Genomic DNA, 21,061 nt, shown 5'->3' on the forward strand with positions numbered 1-21,061 from the left:
AATTTTCTAAGCATATACAATTTTACATATACGTATGCATACATACTCATTTTCACACAAATAGTCATACTATGCATACTCTTCTGCATCTTATTTTTTTTGAATTCACTTAAAATACCTGGACTGTGTCATATCAGCATGATTCAACTCGCTTCGTTCTTTTTTAAATCTGCATGACATTTCATTGTATGTATGTATTATAACTCATTGAGGAGCATTTAAGTAATTTCCAGTTTACATCTCCTTGTTTTTGAAGTGCTATTGTTCTAATTCCAGACAATGAACATTCTTAGAAGTGAAATTACTGAGTCAAGGAGCATGTGTTTTAAATTTTGATGAGACATTTCTAAGTTATCTTGCACAAATTTATAGTTCCACCAAAATTGTCTGAGAGTGTTTCCACATCATCATCTATCATTCTTCCTTTGAGATTTGAAATTTCTGCCATACTAGTAGTTGAAAATTTTTACTCATTTTTACTATGCCTTTGTTGGATTGGTGAGTATTGAGCACTTTTTTTGTAAGACTAATAGCCATTCGTATATTTGTATGAATTTCCAGTATTGTGTCCTTTGGTTATTTCTCCCTTGCCATACCCATTTTATAAGAGGAAAAGAAATCCTTTACTAGGATAGGCTACCGTTTAATAGATAACCCACCAACGGTTCCCAGGAACTGTAAATGTATATATTCTACACATGAACACTTGTACAAACACTAACCCACCTGGAGCCTAAAAGAAAGCCTGAAAAAGAAAGTGTGTTCACACAGCCTGAGGAGAGAAAGAAAACAGTTTGTCTGGTGAAAGATGTGGGGCCTGGCCTCACCCTTTCTGTTAGTTTTCTTTTGCTGCGTAAAAAATGGCCACAAACTTAGCAGCTCAGCTCACAATTTCCCTGGGATAGGAGTCTGGACCCAGCACGGCTGGCTTCTTGCTCAGGTCCCACAGAGCTAAAATCAAGGTGTTGGCCCACTCTGCTTGGTACGCTCTTCTAAGGTCGTGTGGTTGTGGCAGAATTCAGTTCCTTGCAGCTCTTGGACTAAAGTCCCTGTTTCCTTGCTAGGTATCAGCTGAGGATGACCCTCAGCTCCTAGAGGCTGCCTGCATTCCCTGCCACACGGCTCCCGCCATCTCTAAAGCCAGCAAAAGAGAAGCTCCCTTATGTTAAATCCTTCTCATGCTTCCAATCTCTCTGACTTCTAGACCCAGATCTAAAGTGTTCATGGGATTAGGACAGGCCTAACTAGATAATCTGCCTATTTTAGGGTCAACTGATTTGGAACAAAACAGAATGGCAAAATATCTTCACAGCAGCACCTCAATTAGTATTTGACTGACTCACTGGGAGGAGGTTTGTTGTACACCAGGGGCCAGGAATCTGGGGGCCATCTTAGAATTCTGCCCACCACACCCCTAACCTGCCTTCCTCAAGGGAAGCAGGCAGAGCTCATGTCTTTGGCTGAGGAAGTCCATCACACTGAAACATCGAATGCCAGGGGACGGGGCTTGACTGGCATCTGTCTAACCCTGCGCACAACAAATGACGTCCATGTGGGTCAAAGATCTTGATGTGAGCCATGAAACAGCAGAAAGCTGGAGAGAAAATCCAGGAAACAGCACGTACAATGTAGAGGTCAGGCAGACCTTCCTGACCAAGGATCCAAAACTGGCAAAGGTATTTGTGACGCCAGCGTACGCCCTCTTGATCCCTACGCTACAGCCCACCGGAGGACAGGTCACTCGCCGGCTGCACAAACGGATTTGGAGTCCTCTAACCTTGTCATTTCTTCTTATGCCAGTGTGATCCCAGTGTGCTTTTGTGAGATGTTGGCATTGGGTGTTCAATAGAACAGAATGAACTGCCCACAACCTAAGTAGGTGAGCCACTAAGGGGAACTATATTGTTGAGCATTATTCTAAAAGAATTCTAAAAAGTACTCTCCCTTCCCTCTGTCTCTCTTTCATCTTCCCACCTGCTGCTGTGATTCAGGCGCATTATACGGGACTTGCTTGAAACTGAAGAGATTTATATAAAAGAAACTAAGAGCATAATTGATGTAAGTAGATGCAGGGGGCACATTAGGTATGTATTCAAACTGGAGAAGTTTTGTTACCCAAAGAGACTCAAAATAGTTGCCTTATGTCTCTAGAATTTCTACCAAGGTTTCAGGTCTTATAATATCGCAACTGTTTTGCTGGTAGGAATAAGAACATTCTTATGACTATTGATCCATGTAACTAGATAACTTCCAAAGAATTGTGCCAATTCATACTGATTCTAGCAATGCCCAACTAGGTTCACCATATGCTTGCCAACAATGGATATGATAATTTAAATGTTTTTGATAATTTAATAAGGGAGAATTATTTATCAGTGTCTTAAGTAGCATTTTTTGCCTGAGAGTAAAATGTATATTTTCTCTATTTTCCTAAGGGAATAATCTTGATGTACATAATCTATATGTACAAAGTTATAATAGAATTATTTAAATAAAATATCAGAAGAAAACCAAATGTCCAATAAAAAAGAAAATGGTTAATAAAGTCTGATATACATGCTAAAGGAAATATTATTTAACTGTTACAAAATAATTATTTTGAATAATATGTAGCAACATTGAAAAATACTTATAAGATTAAATTAAAAATAATATATGTAGAAATTTACAAGCAGAGTCTAGAATGTAAATGGAAAAACAATACAAATTATATATGTACTGTGATTATAACCATATAAAATAAGCTTTTAAAAAGTCATAAAGGAAATATAATAAAACAATAGTAATTGCATCAGGTCATAAAATGATGAGTAAGTTTTTTCCTTTCAGACTTGACTTGTATAACATAAACATTTTAAATTATATTTGTTCTTCCTATAAAAATCCCATTCTATTTTCATTGCCATTAAACCATCTTCTTCTGAAGATGGACACATGAGGAAAATAATATCAAAAGAAAGTGTTTGATGGAATGGCTTTCTGGAAACATGGGTGCCATATTCCCCAGTTATTTTATTCAAGTTTTGGTCCCTGGAGTAGCTAATTCAGAGCATCTCTTATGTGTTTCCTATTTGTAAAACCTACCTTGTTTCCATCTCTGCAGGGATATATCATTCCAATGGATTTTATTTGGTTGAAGCATCTGATTCCAGATATTCTTCAGAATAACAAGGACTTTCTTTTTGGGAATATTAGAGAACTTTATGAATTTCACAACAGGTATATAATAATTCAAATTATCAGGAAAAATGGAAAGTAAGAGAGAAGGATGGAAATCAGATTGATGGAATTTGGGGATTAAGTGCTTAGACGTTTTCAGGCTTAAGAAGTGGTCCAGGGCCAGCTCCTTGGCTTAGTGGTTAAGTGCGCGTGCTCTGCTACTGGCAGCCCGGGTTCAGATCCCGGGCGCGCACTGACGCACCGCTTCTCCGGCCATGCTGAGGCCACATCCCACATACAGCAACTGGAAGGATGTGCAACTATGACATACAACTCTCTACTGGGGCTTTGGGGGAAAAAAAAGGAGGAGGATTGGCAATAGATGTTAGCTCAGCGCTGGTCTTCCTCACAAAAAAAAAAAAAAAGAAGAAGTAGTCCAGAGTGAGTGGATAGAGTTGAGGTGGAATGGGATGAGAAGGAGGGAAGAAGTGCCGCAAGATCCCCGAGGAAGAAGGGAAAAGGCATTAGTGGAGCGTGCATTAGGTATCGGGCATTAATGTTGTATTCATTTGTGTGTTCCTTTGCTTATTTATCTATTCATGCATCAGCATTTATTGAGCACCTGTTCTGTGCCAGGCATTGTCTTCAACATTGGGAAGACAAAGATGACCAAGATACACTTCCACATACTTATTATCATAGGGAGGTGCTAGGAACTAGCGTGTTAGAAAATGCTAACTGGTCAAACAAGTTGTCCTCTTGGTCCAGGGCTGCTTGGGTTTTGAGTTTGGAGAATTAGAGAAGGAAGGGACTTTGTAAATCATCTTCCAACCCTTTCATTTTACAGATAAGGAAACCACAGCTTGTTGACTCATTTTACTCACCATATGACCCCAAGATCACACGTCTAACTGATGGAAGGGAAAAACTGCTTGGCAAATTGAACTGCAGTGGTTTCCTAACCATATCTTTTGTGCATTGGTCAGACACAAAGCCTAAATGGAAATCCCATTTCTGCTCCTTTCCCTGGAGAAGTTATTCAGCCTCTTTGAGCCTCAGGTTTCACATTTATGAAACCCTATGTTGCAAGGTTTAGTGGAGGATTAAATGAGATATTGTTTGCGAAGCACTTGGTTTATGCCTGGCTTCTAGAAAGCTCTCAGTGACATTGTAGCAGGAGCAACAGTAGCAGCAGTTCTTACTAACATTATTATTATGTAGCAGGGAGCATCAGTGCACCCACTCTGTCTGTGGTTAGTTCGTAGAATTATCAGAAGAGCTGTGGGTGGTTTCGGGGAATCCTAGTAATGTCACAGAATACATTTTTCTTCTTCCAAATCAGTGTGTTGAAGAAGAGTCAAGGGTGTTAAAGTCTGGAAAACAGCATTTTTCTAGGCACGTCTTAAAACTTTATGTAATTTTACATAAAAAAATCTTTTGAACCCCATACATGTAAAAATCAAAGCATTATTTTACTTTTCTTTCCCTAGGACTTTTCTAAAAGAATTGGAAAAGTGCACTGAAAACCCTGAACTTCTGGCACGTTGCTTTCTCAAGAGAGTAAGTCTGTGCTCCCAATAACTCAAAATAATCATGTGATTAAAGTCAGCCCTTAATTTTCTGTGTAAGTGGCAAGGGCAATGGAAACACCAATGGTCTGAAAACTTATATCTGCCTTTTGAATGCAAAGCAGGAGTCCTTTGCGGTATTTCATCCAGGGTGAGATGAGTCCAGTTTGACTGAGCTCACACTGATAGGTGGGAGCAACTTACAAGCCTGGCTTCCTGCAAAGCCCAGTGAAATGGGAAGACTGGCTCCCCAGGCCCCCAGAAGCAAATGATCCTCCTCTGAATGGCTAAGCTAACTGTGTCAGGACAAGAATCACACAGCAAGCTTAAATTCTTCACTCAAGTTGTATTAACACTCTCAAGAGGAGAAGTACTGAGGTTAAACTAAAAATATCAGAAAATGTATTTTCTTCCATTTTATTTTTTACAGCACAGAGGATGGTTAGAAAATCTTAAATCTACAGCCTCTCATGTTTAGCACCAAGTTTCTGAATTTCCTGTCCTACACCACCATACCTCTGACTACTTCCCCTTCCCACCACGCAGACCTCTTCCTTCTCGCTGGTTCTCCACCCCTGCTTTGGGCAATAAATAGGCTGTTTGGGCCACTGGTGCTCTCTGGGATCTGGCACAGAGAAGTGTTTTACCTGACACCATTCCCCAGCAAGTGCGTTCTTCCCTGTAGGAGGATATGCAGATGATCCTGCTGCCCTCTACTTTCTAAATCTCTCCCCTTTCTTCTCTCTCTTCCAACTAGTCCTATTCATTCTTTTCCTTGTTTTTCTTTTTTGTGAGCCTGAGACAACAGATTAAACACTTAAAAATTTTTAAACAACCTAAATTATAGCTGATAAGTCTAAGAGCAGTACTTGTGATAAACTAAAAGCAGGTGAACAGAAATCCCCAGGTTTCAAGGTATTTGACATAATGGAGAAACAGAGCCTTCCACCCTCAGAACTCTTGACAGGCTTAGAAGGCCACTTCTGGGCCGACCCGGTGGTGTAATGGTTAAGTTCAGCACACTCCACTTCAGCGGCCCGGGTTCTCCGGTTCAGATCCCGGGCGCGGATCTACACCATTCATTAAGCTGTGCTGTCGAGGCCACCCACATACAAAATAGGGGAAAGATTGGCATGGATGTTAGCTCAGGGCCAATCTTCCTCAAGCAAAAAGAGGAAGGTTGGCAACAGATGTTAGCTCACCGCCAATCTGCCTCACCAAAAAAAAAAAAAAAAAAAAGAAGGCTGCTTCCATGGCCCTGTATGGCCCTTCCACCACAGCCTCATCATAGGTTTTTCATCCAGTGCCTGAATCAAGATGCACTAAAATGTATTTTGTATTCAATCTGATTAATTTCCTTTTGAATTACTTTTATAGCATTATTAGTATTTTATACTCTTTTGCAGTTTTACTCTCATCAAACCACTGTGTGAAATCTAGTTTCAGAGTGTAGAAATATTTTCTAATTGCTTCTGTCATTACTGCAGAGACTTATTTAAATTGTTCAATGAGCAAAGGACCAAATTCCTGTGGGAAAAAATGGATATTATCAAATAAAAATTGTCCAAGTATGAGAAAATGGTCAGGGAATTGCTGACTAAACGTCTTTTCTTAGAAAGAATTCCTCTTCTAAGGTTTTACAAAGCTTTTTATAGTCCTCTACGTTGGGAAAACTTTAGAAATCATTAATCCAGACCACATACTCTGCATATAATCCTATAGGATTTATGACGTTGGAGACAAAATACAGGTAATAAATTCTTATCAAGAACAAAGTTATTACTCTGGGACAAACGGAATAATTAAAAAATACAATTACCTAATCTTGAAGATTCCTTGAGGGAATTGGCCGCTGCTGTGCAAAAGCTTGTATTTGTTAGCTAATAAAGTGGGCCCATCACCCTTTATTTACTATAGCAGTTTTTACCTTTTCTCAATAACATTTACAGAGTTCTACTAATCATAGAAATGAATTTTGAAATATTGCTCTGGCCAAGTGTTTTAATCAGACTCGATAGCCTGTAGTGTCCAGGAAGATTCTGCCCCAGAGACTGAGCTCTATGTAGAATAATATTTGTCAGTAGTTTACTTTGAGTTCCATTTGCTCTGAGATCTCACGCGGTATGATGGAAAGAGCCCTGGGATGGACTCAGGAAATGGAGCTTAGAGTCAAGCCACTTGCTATCTGCGTGATCTCGAGTAAGTCACTTAAACCCCTGGAGTCTCACTTTCCTTCTCCATACAACACACTTGATAATATCAATATATAAAATTATTGTGGAAATCAAATAAAGTAATGCATGCAGAAAGGTTCTACAAAGTAAAAAGTGCTCTGACAATAGCTACTGTTTGTTAGGTACTCTGCGTGTATCAGGCATGTGTTGAGAGGTTTCTCTACATCATCTTGTTTAATCCCAAAACAACCATAGGAGTTGACTGCTGTTGTGAGCCCACTTAACAGATGAGAAAACTGAAGTATAGGCAGGTTAAGTAACTGACTCAGGCTGTTTAGTTTGTAATTGACAAAGCCAAGAACTGAAGCTGGACCATCCACCACCAGAGCCCATAGTCTTAATCCATAAGCAATCATGTTTCCCTGTGTGAATATGAGTTTTTGGTAGAAATTTTTTTAGCCTCCTGATTTACTCTATAAGGAGGTAAGGGGAATCAGGCATTTTCATATGCTTTCATATGTTGTGTTTTGGTACTAGAAGGCCTATAAAGGCCTCGAAGAGCAGACACAGGACCAAGGGGTGAAGTTTTCAGGATGCACGTTTCAGCTCAGCATCCACCAAGAGAACCAGGTCCCTCTCTGTTACTGGGAGAGTTTGGGGAAAGGTGGCTAACTACTGAGGATGTTTTACTGGGTGGGAGGCTAGATCTCCAAAGTCTCCTCCAGCTTCCGAGAATCTTCTGGTGGTGAGTGTTGCAGAAACCTTAAATTCTTTTCGGAGCTAAAGGCCAATGTCTTTGTGCTCTGACGGACCAAATGTGAGTGAGATGCCTTAATCAACTTGTAGTATTTTATAAGCGTGGCCTTCAGTCTGGCAGGAATGTTCCCCATATCGAGGCTACTATGCCATGGGAGCCACTGAGTTTAACAAACACACTTAGCACAGTGCTTGGCACCTCAGAGGTACTCAATAAATAGTTCTTGAGTGAATGAATAATGAATGTATTTTTGTTAGGCTCTGAGTTGTTATTCTAGTTCCTTAACTAACCTGAACAACATTTCTCAAGGGCCGTCTCCCTAAATGTGTGTGTGTGTGTGTGTGTGTATAGTTTTTCCTGGAGAGAGTAGCAAAGAACAGAGTTGCTGTCGTTTTTGTAGTGAAGTGAAATGACCCCTTACCATCCATCAGGAGAGGGGAAGAGCTGCAGAAATGGAAATCAATCAGTACAGCAGTGGGTTTAAAAGTAGAATAGACATAGTTGAAGCTGTGAGGGAAAAAATAACCCATGTCCACATGAAGGACAACAAGAGTTGGCCTGAGTAGAAGGATAGGGACACAAATCTGCAAGGAAGTAGCCACATGAACTTCTTCCCCAGAGCCGCTTGGGCTCTGTGGCAACCACAGCTGCCACGGACCAGGTTTTCCTGATGGGGCGTATGAAGCTGGCAAGCTGACCCCCTAGACCAGAGGTATCTTTTCTACCTGAGATATTGGCAGATGTGTGCCCCACTCAAGGCCTTCGCTACAATGAGAATACAGGTCGCACAGCACCTGGAATCCCTCTTGATCTCCAGCTCTGAGATATCACGTCACTTTTCCTGTCTCGGAGTCTTGTGCTGCAGGTTGAAGGTGATGTCTGAGGCAGAGCTTGCTGCTTTGGGGGTTGCCCGAATGACTTAGATCTGTGTTGTTTTGTCCAGACTGTCACATTTTCCTTCTGAGGTACATCTATCTTTTGGTTGTTTCTTAGGTTTTTTGGTAGAATTGGCACCAATGATGATCACAATAAGGAGAGAGTGGGGCGAGAGATGGGCGGGGCCATCGGCTACCAGCACTTTTTCTGTCAGTTCTGTCACTCACTGCAGGACTATTTTGGGGAGATGTTGGTGTCCTGGATAAAGAGCAGAGAGGAAGAGTAAAGATAAAAATCGATGCCTGTTCATGAATTTACTTATTTATTTCCCAGAGCCCTGTAGTTGCTCCTAAAGCACTCTGTTCATATCTCTGTTTAGTACTTATAGTTGTTTATAATGCTGTTTGCCTCCCCATCACACACTCATCCCAACATAAGGTTATTTATCATGCATCCCCAGTTCCTTAAACATTGGAAATACTCAGGCTTGTTGAATGAATGAATAAACTGTATTATCCTATCCATGTACTGAAAAAATGCTACCTGATTAATTTGTTCTAATTTTTTTCCCCACTCAGAAAGAAGATCTTCAAATATATTTCAAATATCATAAGAATCTGCCCCGAGCTAAGGCAATCTGGCAAGAATGTCAAGACTGCGCCTACTTTGGGGTAATGTTGAGATTACAGAGTCTTAGGAAACACAGATTGTTTTCCCTAGACAATGTTTATGTGCATCAACTTTTTAAAGAAATCAAAAGTATGAACAAGGCAGAGGAATTTGGCATTGGGATTTATGTTTATTAAAAGTCTCTCCTGGGGCCGGCCTAGTGGCACAGTGGTTAAGTTCACGTGCTGCCGCTTTGGCGGCCCGGGGTTCGCAGGTTTGGATCCCAGGCGCAGACCTATGCACTGCTTATCAAGCCATGCTGTGGCAGGCGTCCCACATATAAAGTGGAGGAAGATGGGCACGGATGTTAGCCCAGGGCCAATCTTCCTCAGCAAAAAGAGGAGTGTTGGCAACAGATGTTAGCTCAGGTCTAATCTTCCTCACCAAAAAAAAAAAAAGTCTCTCCTATTTTGAAATTACACATTGGAAGTTTCAATGCTGCCCTGGGTCTCTTTGGGATTGGCCTGTGAGGAGCATCTGTAGCCTCATGAGAAAACCAGAGTCCTTTTCTAGAATGGATTTTAAAAATGGAATTAACTCTGAGCCAGCCCTGATGGCCTAGTGGTTAAAGTTGGGCACGCTCCACTTTGGCAGCCAAGGTTTGGTTCCCAGGCGCAGAATCACACCACTTGTCTGTCAGTAGCCATGCTGTGGTGGTGGTTCACATAGAAGAACTAGAAGGACCCACAACTAGAATATACAACTATGTACTGGGGCTTTGGAGAGGAGGGAAAAAAAGAGAGAGAGGAAGATTGGCAACAGATGTTAGCTCAGGGCGAATCTTTCCCAGCAAGGAAAAAAAATGGAATTAACTCAAAAAGGGCACACTTTAGGGCTCCCTGGAATGATATCAATAAGCTATCATGTACCCTTCAGATTCCAAATGACCTGAATAGACCCCACCCACCCCGTACTCGAAGACAGGTTGCCTCCTTTTCAGAAGGAGTTGAAATGCCTCGCTGTCCTCTAGCAGACTTCCTTTCTAAAAAAATAAATGGTCCGGGGCCGGCCCAGTGGCACAAGTGGTTAAGTGTGCGTGCTCCGCTGCGGCGGCCCAGGGTTCGCCGGTTCAGATCCCGGGCGCGCACCGATGTACTGCTTGTCAAGCCATGCTGTGGCGGCGTCCCATATAAAGTGGAGGAAGGTGGGCATGGATGTTAGCCCAGGGCCAATCTTCCTCAGGCAAAAAAAAAGAGGATTGGCAGATGTTAACTCAGGGCCGATCTTCCTCACAAAAAATAAATAAATAAATGGTCCTGCTTCTCTGGTTCCCTATAAAAATACTAGCCAAACCATCCCCTTTCCCCTTCCTCTCATTTCACACACCATTGCTGAGGGACTGAACAACTCAGTACCGTTACAAAACTGGTCAACACAGCTGCCCCTCTTGTCCCCGAAGAGCCCATTTCATTTCTTGTATTTAAATGCTGCCACTTTTGTTTTGTGTGCATTGTTTGTTGTGCTATATGTTGTTTCTGTTTGGCTTTTAAAGGTCTGCCAGCGCCAACTGGATCACAATCTCCCTCTTTTCAAGTATCTTAAAGGACCAAGCCAGAGACTTATAAAATACCAGACACTGTTGAAGGTAAAGTCAATGAGACAGTGCTCTCCTATGTTGAGGAGCCAGATGCCTGCCCTATGGTGCTCTCTTTCTTAGACATGTCGAGTTGTGACTTCGTCTTGCAAAGGTGAAGATGTGTATCTCCTTCGGGCTTTTTCTGTCCTCCAAGTCTAAAGAAGCCCTCCTCAATGAGGAGTAAGACCAAAGAGTCATAGAGTTGAAAGGGACCCAGGAGCCTGGCTAGTCCAACATGCAGCCCAAGGCATGAATCTCTAAGGAGCCTGGCTTAGGGGAGGAGAGGTCCTTGGGAGCAAAGGGAGAAAAGGAGGATGCCGCCACACTGCTGGCAGCTGAGAGGGTGGGGAGGCAGCCGGAGCCTCTGCTCTCATTTAAGATATCTACAGGTAAGATATCATCTGCTCCGTTTTACAGATGAGGCAAGGAGCTTCAGCAAAGAGGTGTGGTTTTCCCCAAAGTCACTATTTTACAGGCATTAAAACAGTGGAAGGGAGAAGGCACAACTGGAGTCTTCTCTTCTTTTGCAACATCCACCTCCACCCTTAGGTTTAGGATCTTTTTCAAGAGCAGCACAACAGAATGAATTTTGCTCTGCTGAACCCCGGGGGTTCTTTCTCTCTCTGACACCAGCACACCTGCAGGAGAGCAGCCCAGACACCCCAGACAGGACGGGAGGCTCTGTCAAGGCTGCTTCCCCACGTGTGAGCTGATGGGAAGGTTTGGGCCACTCCTCCAAGTCGTGTTTTGAATTAACCTTTATGAGTAGCTCTTGCCCAGTGGCTACTCTTTCTTAATAAATAAAGAGCCCCTGCTGTTTCCTAGGTACCTTCCCACATGTATTTCTTATTTAATCCCCACAATCAGATGTGCCAGGAAGGCTCTGGAGTGTGAGGAAACTGAGGCTCGGGGAGGTTAAGCTCATTGCCCAACATTCTGCCCTCAGAAAAAGTTACCCCTTTGAGCTTTGCCTCAGCAGTCCCAGCCTCGGCTGGACTGGGTCTGCTGCTACCAGTTGTGGGATTATTGGGCCTCTTAGGCCTTGGTTTTCTCATATGTAAAATGAGGATAATTGAACCTCGTCCATGGGATTGCTGTAGGAGCACGTGAGTAATGCACAGAGAGTTCGCTCAGTGCTGACCTCCAGGAAGCTTCCTGTGACATGTAGCCGTTGTTTTATACATGGAGACGTCACACCAGTGTGGGAATGAGGATGATGACCCACGGCTTCCCTCCATGAGTGGCATCTGTGAGCATATTTGGATACAGTGTTCACTTAGGGCCTCATATTCCTCTGACTGCCCCATCTTTCCTGTCATGAAGTCCTACCACTGGGCCCCGTGAGCGGGGAGCAGGACCTAAGCGGGGTCTTCACAACCTCAGCCTGAGTGCATCACGTACTGAAGGGCTCGAGTTTTCCCATATGAGTGATGGTGATACAATAGCTGAGTTCTGTACCATACTCAGAGGGCTGTAGGGTGTAGTGATTAGAAACTCAGACTCGAGATGTAGACATCCTGAGTGTGGATCCGGGCTCTGACGCTTCCAGACGCCGTGAACCCAGGCAAGTTACTTAACTTCTCTCTGCCTCAAGTTTGTCACCTGTAAAATGAAGGTAGTAATAATACTTTCCTGGTATGCTTTTTAGGAGCATTAAATGAGGTAATACATTTTAAAAATACTTAGAAGATTTTGTTAGCTTCATCTCACTGAGGAAACAAGAGACAGAATCACTATAAAATATTCCTTGGGGTCGGTGCGAAACCGTGGGAGACTACTCAAGGCAGACCAGTTTTTCCCATAGCTGAGCCTGCTGCCTGCCCAGAAAAACAAGTTCAAACCATTGGCACGCCTGTGAAGAGAAGACAAACTTTGTAGTGTTCTCCACCTTGAGAATTGGAGCTCCTTCTGCAATGCCTACCATCAGCGTCTTTGAGAAAGCATGGATGTTGGACGGGTTGCCTCATGGCTTAGAAAGGATCGTGGGATCCTGGTGTGGGAAAGCTTTTCTAAGTATAAAAAAAGGGAGGGGCCCGCCCGGTGGCATAGCGGTTAAGTTCGCACGCTCTGTTTCGGCGGCCCAGGGTTCGCCGGTTTGGATCCTGGGCACGGACCTATGCACTGCTCATCAAGCCATGCTGAGGCAGCATCCCACATAGAGCAGCTAGAAGGATATACAACTATCTACTGGGGCTTTGGGGAGGAAAAAAAGGAAAAAAAGGAGGAAGATTGGCAACAGATGTTAGCTCAGGGCCAATATTCCTCAAAAAAAAAGAAAGGGAAAAGAGTGATAGACTATACCATTAGAAACAGACACATGAAAAATTGGGAAAGTATTTTATTAGCAAGATATGTCACAAATGGTCAGCATTCTTAATGAGCTCATAGAAATTAATAATAAAAAACAAAAACAAGATGATATCTATAAAATGCTTAATATCTTTTCTGGGATGTTATGAAAATTGTCATGACAGAGTTTTTTGAGTATATTAATGTCTAATGAGTCATGGCAAGTTAATTAAACAGTATTAGTATATTATTTATCAGCATACATAAGAAATAGTAGCATTTAGGGACAACAGGAACTCACTTTTATTGAGCTCATGAGTTCTGTTAAACAGGGTAAGTGATGGATGGAAATTATCAAATTTAATGTAGACAATTTTTCTTGCATGTATTTTGTTTAATTAAGATATGGTTTATAAAATGGTGTGTTATTTGTTTACTGTAAGTTTTGCTTATTGCAGGAAGAATGTTCTAGAACAGGTGGTCATGCTGGTTTCCTGTGTGATCCAACTCATGTCACAGGAGCAACGTTCGCTTTTCTTTTTTAAAAAAATTAGGCTACTATTAAAAAAAAGAATTAATAGGGAGAGGTTGGTAAAAGGGTATAAACTTTCAGCTGTAAGATAAATACAGTCTGAGGATCTAATATACAACATGTGACTATAATTGGTAACACTGTATTGTATAATTGAAGTTTGTTAAGAGAGTAAAACTTAAATGTTCCCCCCCACATACCAAAAAAGATAAATATGTGAGATGATGGATTTGTTAATTAACTAGATTGGGGGACTCCTTTCAGAAGGCGTACGTACATCAACTCATGTGCACTTTACATGTACACTTTAAATATCTTACAATTTTATATGTCACTTATACCTCAATAAAGCAGAAATTTAAAAAAAGAAATTAATAATAAAAAGATGACCAAGGGACATAAAGAATTTTATAAAAGAATAAATGCTAATAGAAAACATTTTTTTGAAAGTTCTACCTCACTAGTTATCTGAGAAATTCAAATTAAAACAACAGTGAGGTAGGATCGCTCTGTTGATTCAATTTGCAAAACCTTTTGATAAGTGGTAATACTCCAGGTAGGCTAAGGGCTGTTGAGACAAGGAATGGCTGGCGGGAACACAGTCCTTCTCTAAAGAACTTGGAAATATGCTTCAAAACTCTCAACACTGACAATTCCACTCCTAGGAATTTATCCTTAGGAGAAATGCACAAAGATGATGAGGAGGAGGAGGAGGATGATTATAGCAAAAAATTGTTGAACCTAAATGTTCAACAATAGGGGAGATTAATCAATTATGATTAATCTATAGGATGCAACAGTCTTCTACAATCAAAAGCCATGTTTGAAAAAGATACAATGTCATGAGAAAATAGATGTTCATGATATGTTGTTGAGTGAGAGAAAGCAGGCTACAAAATAATGTGTCCAATATGATTCTATGTTTGTGGAAAGAATTCTGTGCTGAATATATCATTCAATCTTTCCCTCTTACCCATGACAAATAGACAAATTTACATATAGTTTAGTGTTGGCTGGAGATTGTTTGTATAGTAGTTTTATTTCTCATTCTACTTTGTGATTTTCAATAAGGCTTTTGGGTTAATGCAGGGTCTGCTGGATTTTGAGTCCCCTAAGGATTTGGAGATACACCCAGGTGACCTAGAAGGAGGTTCAGCGAAGGTACTGGATGTTAAATATTGTTTTATATAACTAACTGTTAATGGTGTTTGTCTATGGCTGGGAGGATTTATGGCGATTTTTTTTTTCCTTATGATCTTTATTGTTTAAATTTTCTAAAATTGTATGTATCCTATAATTCATAGTCAGGAAAAAAAACAAAAAATTGACGGCACTTTTAAAGTGGGAATTTGTAGCAGGGTAAGTGATAATATATTTTCTTCCTTCCTCATAAAAGTGTCTTAACAGGAATACAAAATTGAGTGAATGTGTAAAATGGATACATAAAAAACTGGAGGTAAATATGATAAAATCTCTACTATGGTTTTTCCTGCATGGTAGGATTGTGAATGATTTATATTTCCTTCTTCGTACTTCTTAGTATGTTTAATTTGTACACATTATTGCCGTGTTTCCTTTGATGTGTGTGTGTGTGTGTGTGTGTGTGTGTGTGTGTGTGAATTCTAAGAGAGACAGCCAAGGTTCCCTTGGAGGAAATGGTGCCTATACCAGATTAGGAAGAAATTTGTGGTTTAGCACCTTTTCAATTTCCTATGGAATATTCTGGTTTTAACAGAGAAAACATAAGGCATGTGTCTCAAGGAACAGTCATTTGCATGCCCTCTCTGCTCGGAATGAGTGGTGGGGACCCCTTGCAATTAGAAGCTCAAGGCACAGGTGATAATTTTATAGCCTGGAGCAAAGATCTAGCCTGAATTACAGGGGTCGAATAATGTTTGTAAGGATTTTTCTGAGCCCTACATTACACAGGGTAAAACTAGCAGCCTGCTGTGTTTCTGGGAGGAGAGTTAGTGAGAAGAAGAGGAGCAGTTGAGTCTCTAAAAGGAAATTGAGTTTAAGTGTTGGGAAAGAGGAAGCTGTCTGGTATAAAAATTTTTAACCCTTTATTGATGACGTTACAGTAAACTCAGGTGAGAGTCTGTTGTCTTTCACAAGAACCCAGAGCGTATTTATTATGAGTGAGAAGATAAGAATCCATGGCACATTGTTTAGTGGAGGCAGCGTCCTCTGCTCCATTCATCAGCCCTGTCACTCTGTCTCTGATCCAAAGATGCTAATCCCCAGAGCTTTGGCCGAGATTAAGAAAATACACAAGCCTTTGCTTCCATCATGCAGTAGAGGGCAAAGAGAGGTGGGGCTGTATGGAGGCAGCAAAGAGCAATCTGTTCTTTGTTGTGTGTGTTTTAAAAAAAAGGGAAGAAACCAAAATCTTTTTGTTTGTATTTACCAGATAACAGATAAATATGCTATGTAGGTAGCAGGGGAATAAAATACCAAAATCCTAAGCAAAAGGCTTTCAAGCTGAAACAATCACCCCTGTCGTGTCCTAACTATCACAGTGGTAACAACTGGAACATTGGTTTCTTGAATGAGCAGTTATTGCTTTTCCACTCAATGCTGAGTCTTTATGTTTGGGAGATGTAGACCGTGGTGGCTTAGCTCTTTGTCATCTGTAGTGGTGATGGAATGTGGGGAGTGCCCAGGGAGGAGAGGAGGGAGGAAGGGCAGAGCTGGGGGAGCTTCACTGTGGCAAATGCAAGCCTTATGGTGTTTACACGTAAATGATTAGTAAACCTCCACATGGCAGCCCATTCTTTGCCTGTATAGGAGTTTACAAATATCCTCCTCTGCGATGGTTTTAAGTATAATTTTACCCAAAGGAATCAGACTTTCACATTAAATATAGGAATGTGATACTTAGATTGTACTTCTCCATAGAATCCATACAATCTGCCAGGAGATAGGGATGTGAAAGAGAGAGCAGCCTATTTAAAGGGGCTGGGTTTTTTTTATGCTTTAATAAAAAGTTCAATATGTTTCTTATATAGCAGGAATATAATGTCCATGATTTTATCAACCTCATTCTTCATTAGTACAATATACAGAAGGTGTGGCTGTGATTTTGTTTGTGTACATATCATATCCTTAAACCAGCAAATATCTTTAGCCACCATTATCTGAGAGCAGGGAAACAGATCAATGTACCCACCTTCTCAAACACTTCGTGCTGGCTGGATCCATGGCTCCTTATCTCTGTGCTGTTTTCCTTCTTCGCTTGGTAGATGGTTTACCTTTTGATTTTCAACAAGGCATTTGGTTTCCACAGAATGGGCCAAGGAAGACCAAGGATTCAGCATTCTTAGCCGAACTGCAACAAGCTTTGGCCATGATGGAGGATTTGATCAAGTCCTGTGAGTTGGCTGTAGACCTGGCAGCAGTCACTGGATGTCCGGTATGTTCCATAGCAAGTGTTGGAACATTTCACACAAAACGCAGGTGCAATATTACAAAGGTGGGAGATGCTTTGGCAAAGTTAGAGAGATGATCTATGGTAAAGGAACTTGACTCGGGGGGAAAGTAGTGTGAATCAGTCAGCAAACCCATGCTATGAGATTCCAGGCAGCCCCTCAGCATTTTCAGGAATCTTGGGTTGTATTCCTCAGGGTCCTAAATGTTGAGACTGACCCACACTCTAGAAAAACCAGGAACTCAGGGGCAGGGGAAAGTGCTGAAAGACTAATTTATTTTCTGACTTGTGGCAGTATTAAAATATTAAAAAAATTTCCATCTTGACTCAGATTTTCTTTGTGAAAATTACTTTGAAAATGGGTTCTAAGTAAAAGTCTAACCCCATTTTACATCACAGATCCCAGAAAAGGCCCAACAAGCATATGTTGTACGTCCCTTATTCCAAATGGTTGAAGGAAAATAGCAAGAGAGGTAGTGCTGGGGAGTGAGCCATCTCACCTCTAGCGTCGGGGTTAATCCTGAGCAGGCTAGTCCCAGCCATTCCAAGCCAACCATCCTCTATAACAGTATGATCTCCTGGGGCCTGGGACATAATTAATATTCAGCTGGTTTTCACTGTGAAGTACTCTAGATTTTGACTCAGGTGTATTAGTTTATTAACAAATTAGTTATTAAAAAATTAGTTATTAACAAATTATTAATAAATTTATTAACAAATTTATTAACAAATTACCACAAGCTTGGTGGCTTGGAACAGCACAAATTTATTATCTCATGGTTCCATGGGGCAGAAGTACAACACAGTCTCACCTGGCTAAAATCATGGTGTCTGCCTTCGTTTTTGGAGGCTCTAGGAGAGAATCTGTTCCTTGCCTTTTCCAGCTTAAAAAGACCACCCACATTCCTTAGCTCATAGCCTCTGCCTACATCTTCTAAGCCAGCAACAGTGGGTTGAGCTCTTCTCGCATTGACCGGATCACTCTGACCTTCTTTTCTGCTTCTTTTCCACTTGTAAGGACTCTTGTGATTACAGTGGACCCACCTAGATAATCCATGATAATCTCATCTCAAAGTCAGCTGATTAACAACGTTAATTCCATCTGCAACCTTAATTCCCATTTGTCATGTAACCTGACATATTCTCAGATTCCAGGGAATGGCATGTGGACCTCTTAGGGAGGCTATTATTCTGCCTACCACACAGGGATCAAGCATTCTGAGAATTACACTTCAAACAGATACTTTCTTTCTCTTTTTTTCCTTCTCATTTTTACCTGGTTTTAAGAACTGTTTATTGAGGTCTGAGCAGATGAAATGACGATTCTTTTCTTTCCTTGTCATAAATCAAACCATACAAATTAATTAGGGGCAAAAAAACTGTGATCCTTTTATGTCCTTCCCTTCTGGTATTTCTCTGGCCAGCACCTTGGAAACAGCCCTACTGGGTTTGCCGTGATCCTGGCAGTGAGTGATGCTGTTACTATCCCCTGGGGCTCCCGGGTGCTCTCTGCTTACTACTGATGCATGATTTAAGAAGATATTCATGAAGCACAGGGTGTGTGTGAGAGGAGATCGTTTTCTTAGTAATAATTTTTTCCTTCTTCAGCTAAGGAAAGTCAAGGGAACAATTTGTTTAATCATTTTGGGACATCTTTGTATCTTTGACCCCATGTCAGCTACCACTGTTAGATATCCATTTCCCTGAATCAAATGAACATCTTGAATGAATGAATGTTTCAGGGCAGGAACCTCCCAGCTATTATTCTGAGTGTAGGTAACATAGAAGGAGGAAGTTATGAGAAAAGAATGATTAAAACGTGGGTAAATAGCAATCCACTCTAATTTCATTCCAAGCCAGTTTATGTGCAAATAGATGAACCAGTTTATAAAATTTTAGAGATTTTACACCAAATGCAAAAAACTTTTTTTTCCCTTGCATTCTCAGAATTGTACTTTGACATACACTTTATGGTTTCTTTTTTGCTAAGATTTTAACTTGCTTTACATCTCGTACATTGGCTAATTTATCCTGACAGCTTTGTATAATCCTATTGACTTATGAAGGAGCAGGCATTGGAATTTTCAACTTTCTGATTCAGCAACAAATCCATGGAAGGAAGAGTTAACTGGCCCAAGATCACATGGACGTCAGCTTGACTATTTCTTGATCTCCTAACTCCCTATCCAAGTGCCGTCCTCTCAACACATTTTTCATCTGATTCTCTTTAGAGTTTACTAACAACTCCACTACTACTAACTCAGATCTAATGATTCTGAGATTCTTTGCCTCAGCTTTGTTGTAGAACTTTATCACAGGGTGTTTACAATCATATGCTGGATGGATGGATGAATCCAGAACTTAACCTCTTAGTTTCTCTACTTGACATCCAATATTAACTTGGTTTTGTAAAGAAAAGAAATTGAACTTGAGTGGATGAATTCATAATTAAAACAATTAGAAAAAATTCCCTTCTGATATTTACATTTTTCTCCTTGTTGCATACACTCAATTCTTGGTTTAATTTCATCACAGAAGCTTAAAAAATTATTTTTAAAAGAAAGTTTGTTTTGTGGAACACTGAGATGTAATTGTCGTCCCTCTATGTGCACACACACAAGAAAGGTTTCCCCTCTAAAATAAAGATAGATAAAATAGAGATGCATTTAGAGTTCTTTTAAATCTTGACTTGCTAGGAACAAGTTCCAAAGTTGAATAGTAAAGTTTGAATGAAACATTTATATTTCCTGGAACAAATTTGCGTAATTAAATAAAAGAGGTATTTTTATTGTGGGCTAGGGCCAGGTGTTTTATTTCTACTTTAGCTCCCACTTTCCTTACCATAGTGTTGGCTGCAGAGGTAAGGCTGAGTAAATAATCTTAATGACTCAATGGAATTGCCTTGTACATCTCCCCACGCTCACAACACCTATGTCAAAGGGTGGTTGTGAGGAATAAACGAGGATTAAATCATAATTAAGGCACCTTGCACAGTGCCTGGCACCTGGTAGATGCTGAATAAAGGGCCTGAGGAGTGACTTATTTGGGTTCTTGATCAGGCTGGAAAGGAAGGAACCCCTTTGCTTCTGGCGACTGTAGTCATGGGCTCCTCTGTCCCACAGCTTCTGCTTTTCATTTCTGGACAAGGTTTTGCGCTAATTCCTTTATCCAAATGTTTCCTGCTTCTTTGTGCAAGAAGTATACAGCTCTGTCACGTTCGCTGTCCCTGTCAGGAAAGAAAACCTGAGCACCAAAAAGGGGTCTCTTTCTGGAGGCTGGCTCCACTAGATTCTCTCTCAGCCAGATTCTTCATTTGGCCGATGTGGTCACATTTGAAATTCTCGTATCAGACCTCTTACCTACAAAATGTCCACACATGAAACTGGTAGCATTTACTGGTTTATTTGTGCCGTCATTTCCCGTATGGAGGAGGCCATCTGACTTTCCACTTGCTTATTTGTTTGGGTAGCCCCTGTTCTGTCTCTGAGCTCACATCCGTCAGATTTTTCAACACACCAGAGTGAGGGCCACACTATTAATGTCACTGGTGGAAAAACTGGTTGGGGGTTTATTCATTTCCTGGAGCTACCATAGCAAAGTACCACAGACTGGATGGCTTAAAACCACAGAAATTTATTCTTTCGCAGTTCTGGAGGCTAGAAGTTCAAAATCAAGCTGTTTTCAGAGCTTGAGCAGGCCCATGCTCCCTCTGAAGGTTCTAGGAAAGAATTCTTCCCTACCTCTCTCCTGGCTTCCAGTAGTTGCTGGCAATGCTTAGCTTACAGCTGCATCTCTCCAATTTCTGCCTTTATCTTCACATAACTGTCTTCTCTATGTGTGTGGCTCTGTTTTCTCTTCTTATAAGGACACCAGTCATTGGATTAGGGCCCACTCTAATCCAGTGTAACCTCATTTTAATGAATTACATCTGCAAAGACCCTATTTCCAAATAAGGTCACATTCTGAGGTTCCAGGTGGACATGAGTATTTGGGGAGATGCTATTCAACCCAGTACAGGGGCATCACTGCATTAG

At 41.0% G+C, this 21,061-nt stretch overlaps 1 protein-coding gene across 10 annotated transcripts in view; it reads left to right on the forward strand.

Moving 5' to 3' along the window:
- MCF2L2 (MCF.2 cell line derived transforming sequence-like 2) overlaps positions 1–21,061 on the forward strand; it is a 239,218-nt gene that overhangs the window by 191,920 nt on the left and 26,237 nt on the right. For 9 of the 10 annotated variants that reach the window (XM_087439950.1, XM_087439947.1, XM_087439956.1 and 6 more), the window contains 7 exons: positions 1,992–2,058; positions 3,104–3,219; positions 4,650–4,719; positions 9,113–9,205; positions 10,696–10,788; positions 14,690–14,761; positions 16,887–17,012. In XM_087439950.1, coding sequence (XP_087296076.1) covers positions 1,992–2,058; positions 3,104–3,219; positions 4,650–4,719; positions 9,113–9,205; positions 10,696–10,788; positions 14,690–14,761; positions 16,887–17,012 — 637 coding nt within the window. The remainder of the gene's footprint in view (positions 1–1,991; positions 2,059–3,103; positions 3,220–4,649; positions 4,720–9,112; positions 9,206–10,695; positions 10,789–14,689; positions 14,762–16,886; positions 17,013–21,061) is intronic. The other variant, XM_087439955.1, reaches the window with a different exon arrangement.

The sequence above is a fragment of the Ceratotherium simum genome, chromosome 15 (genome assembly GCF_057802395.1).
Source record: "Ceratotherium simum simum isolate JZ-2026a chromosome 15, ASM5780239v1, whole genome shotgun sequence".
Lineage (NCBI taxonomy): Eukaryota > Metazoa > Chordata > Mammalia > Perissodactyla > Rhinocerotidae > Ceratotherium > Ceratotherium simum.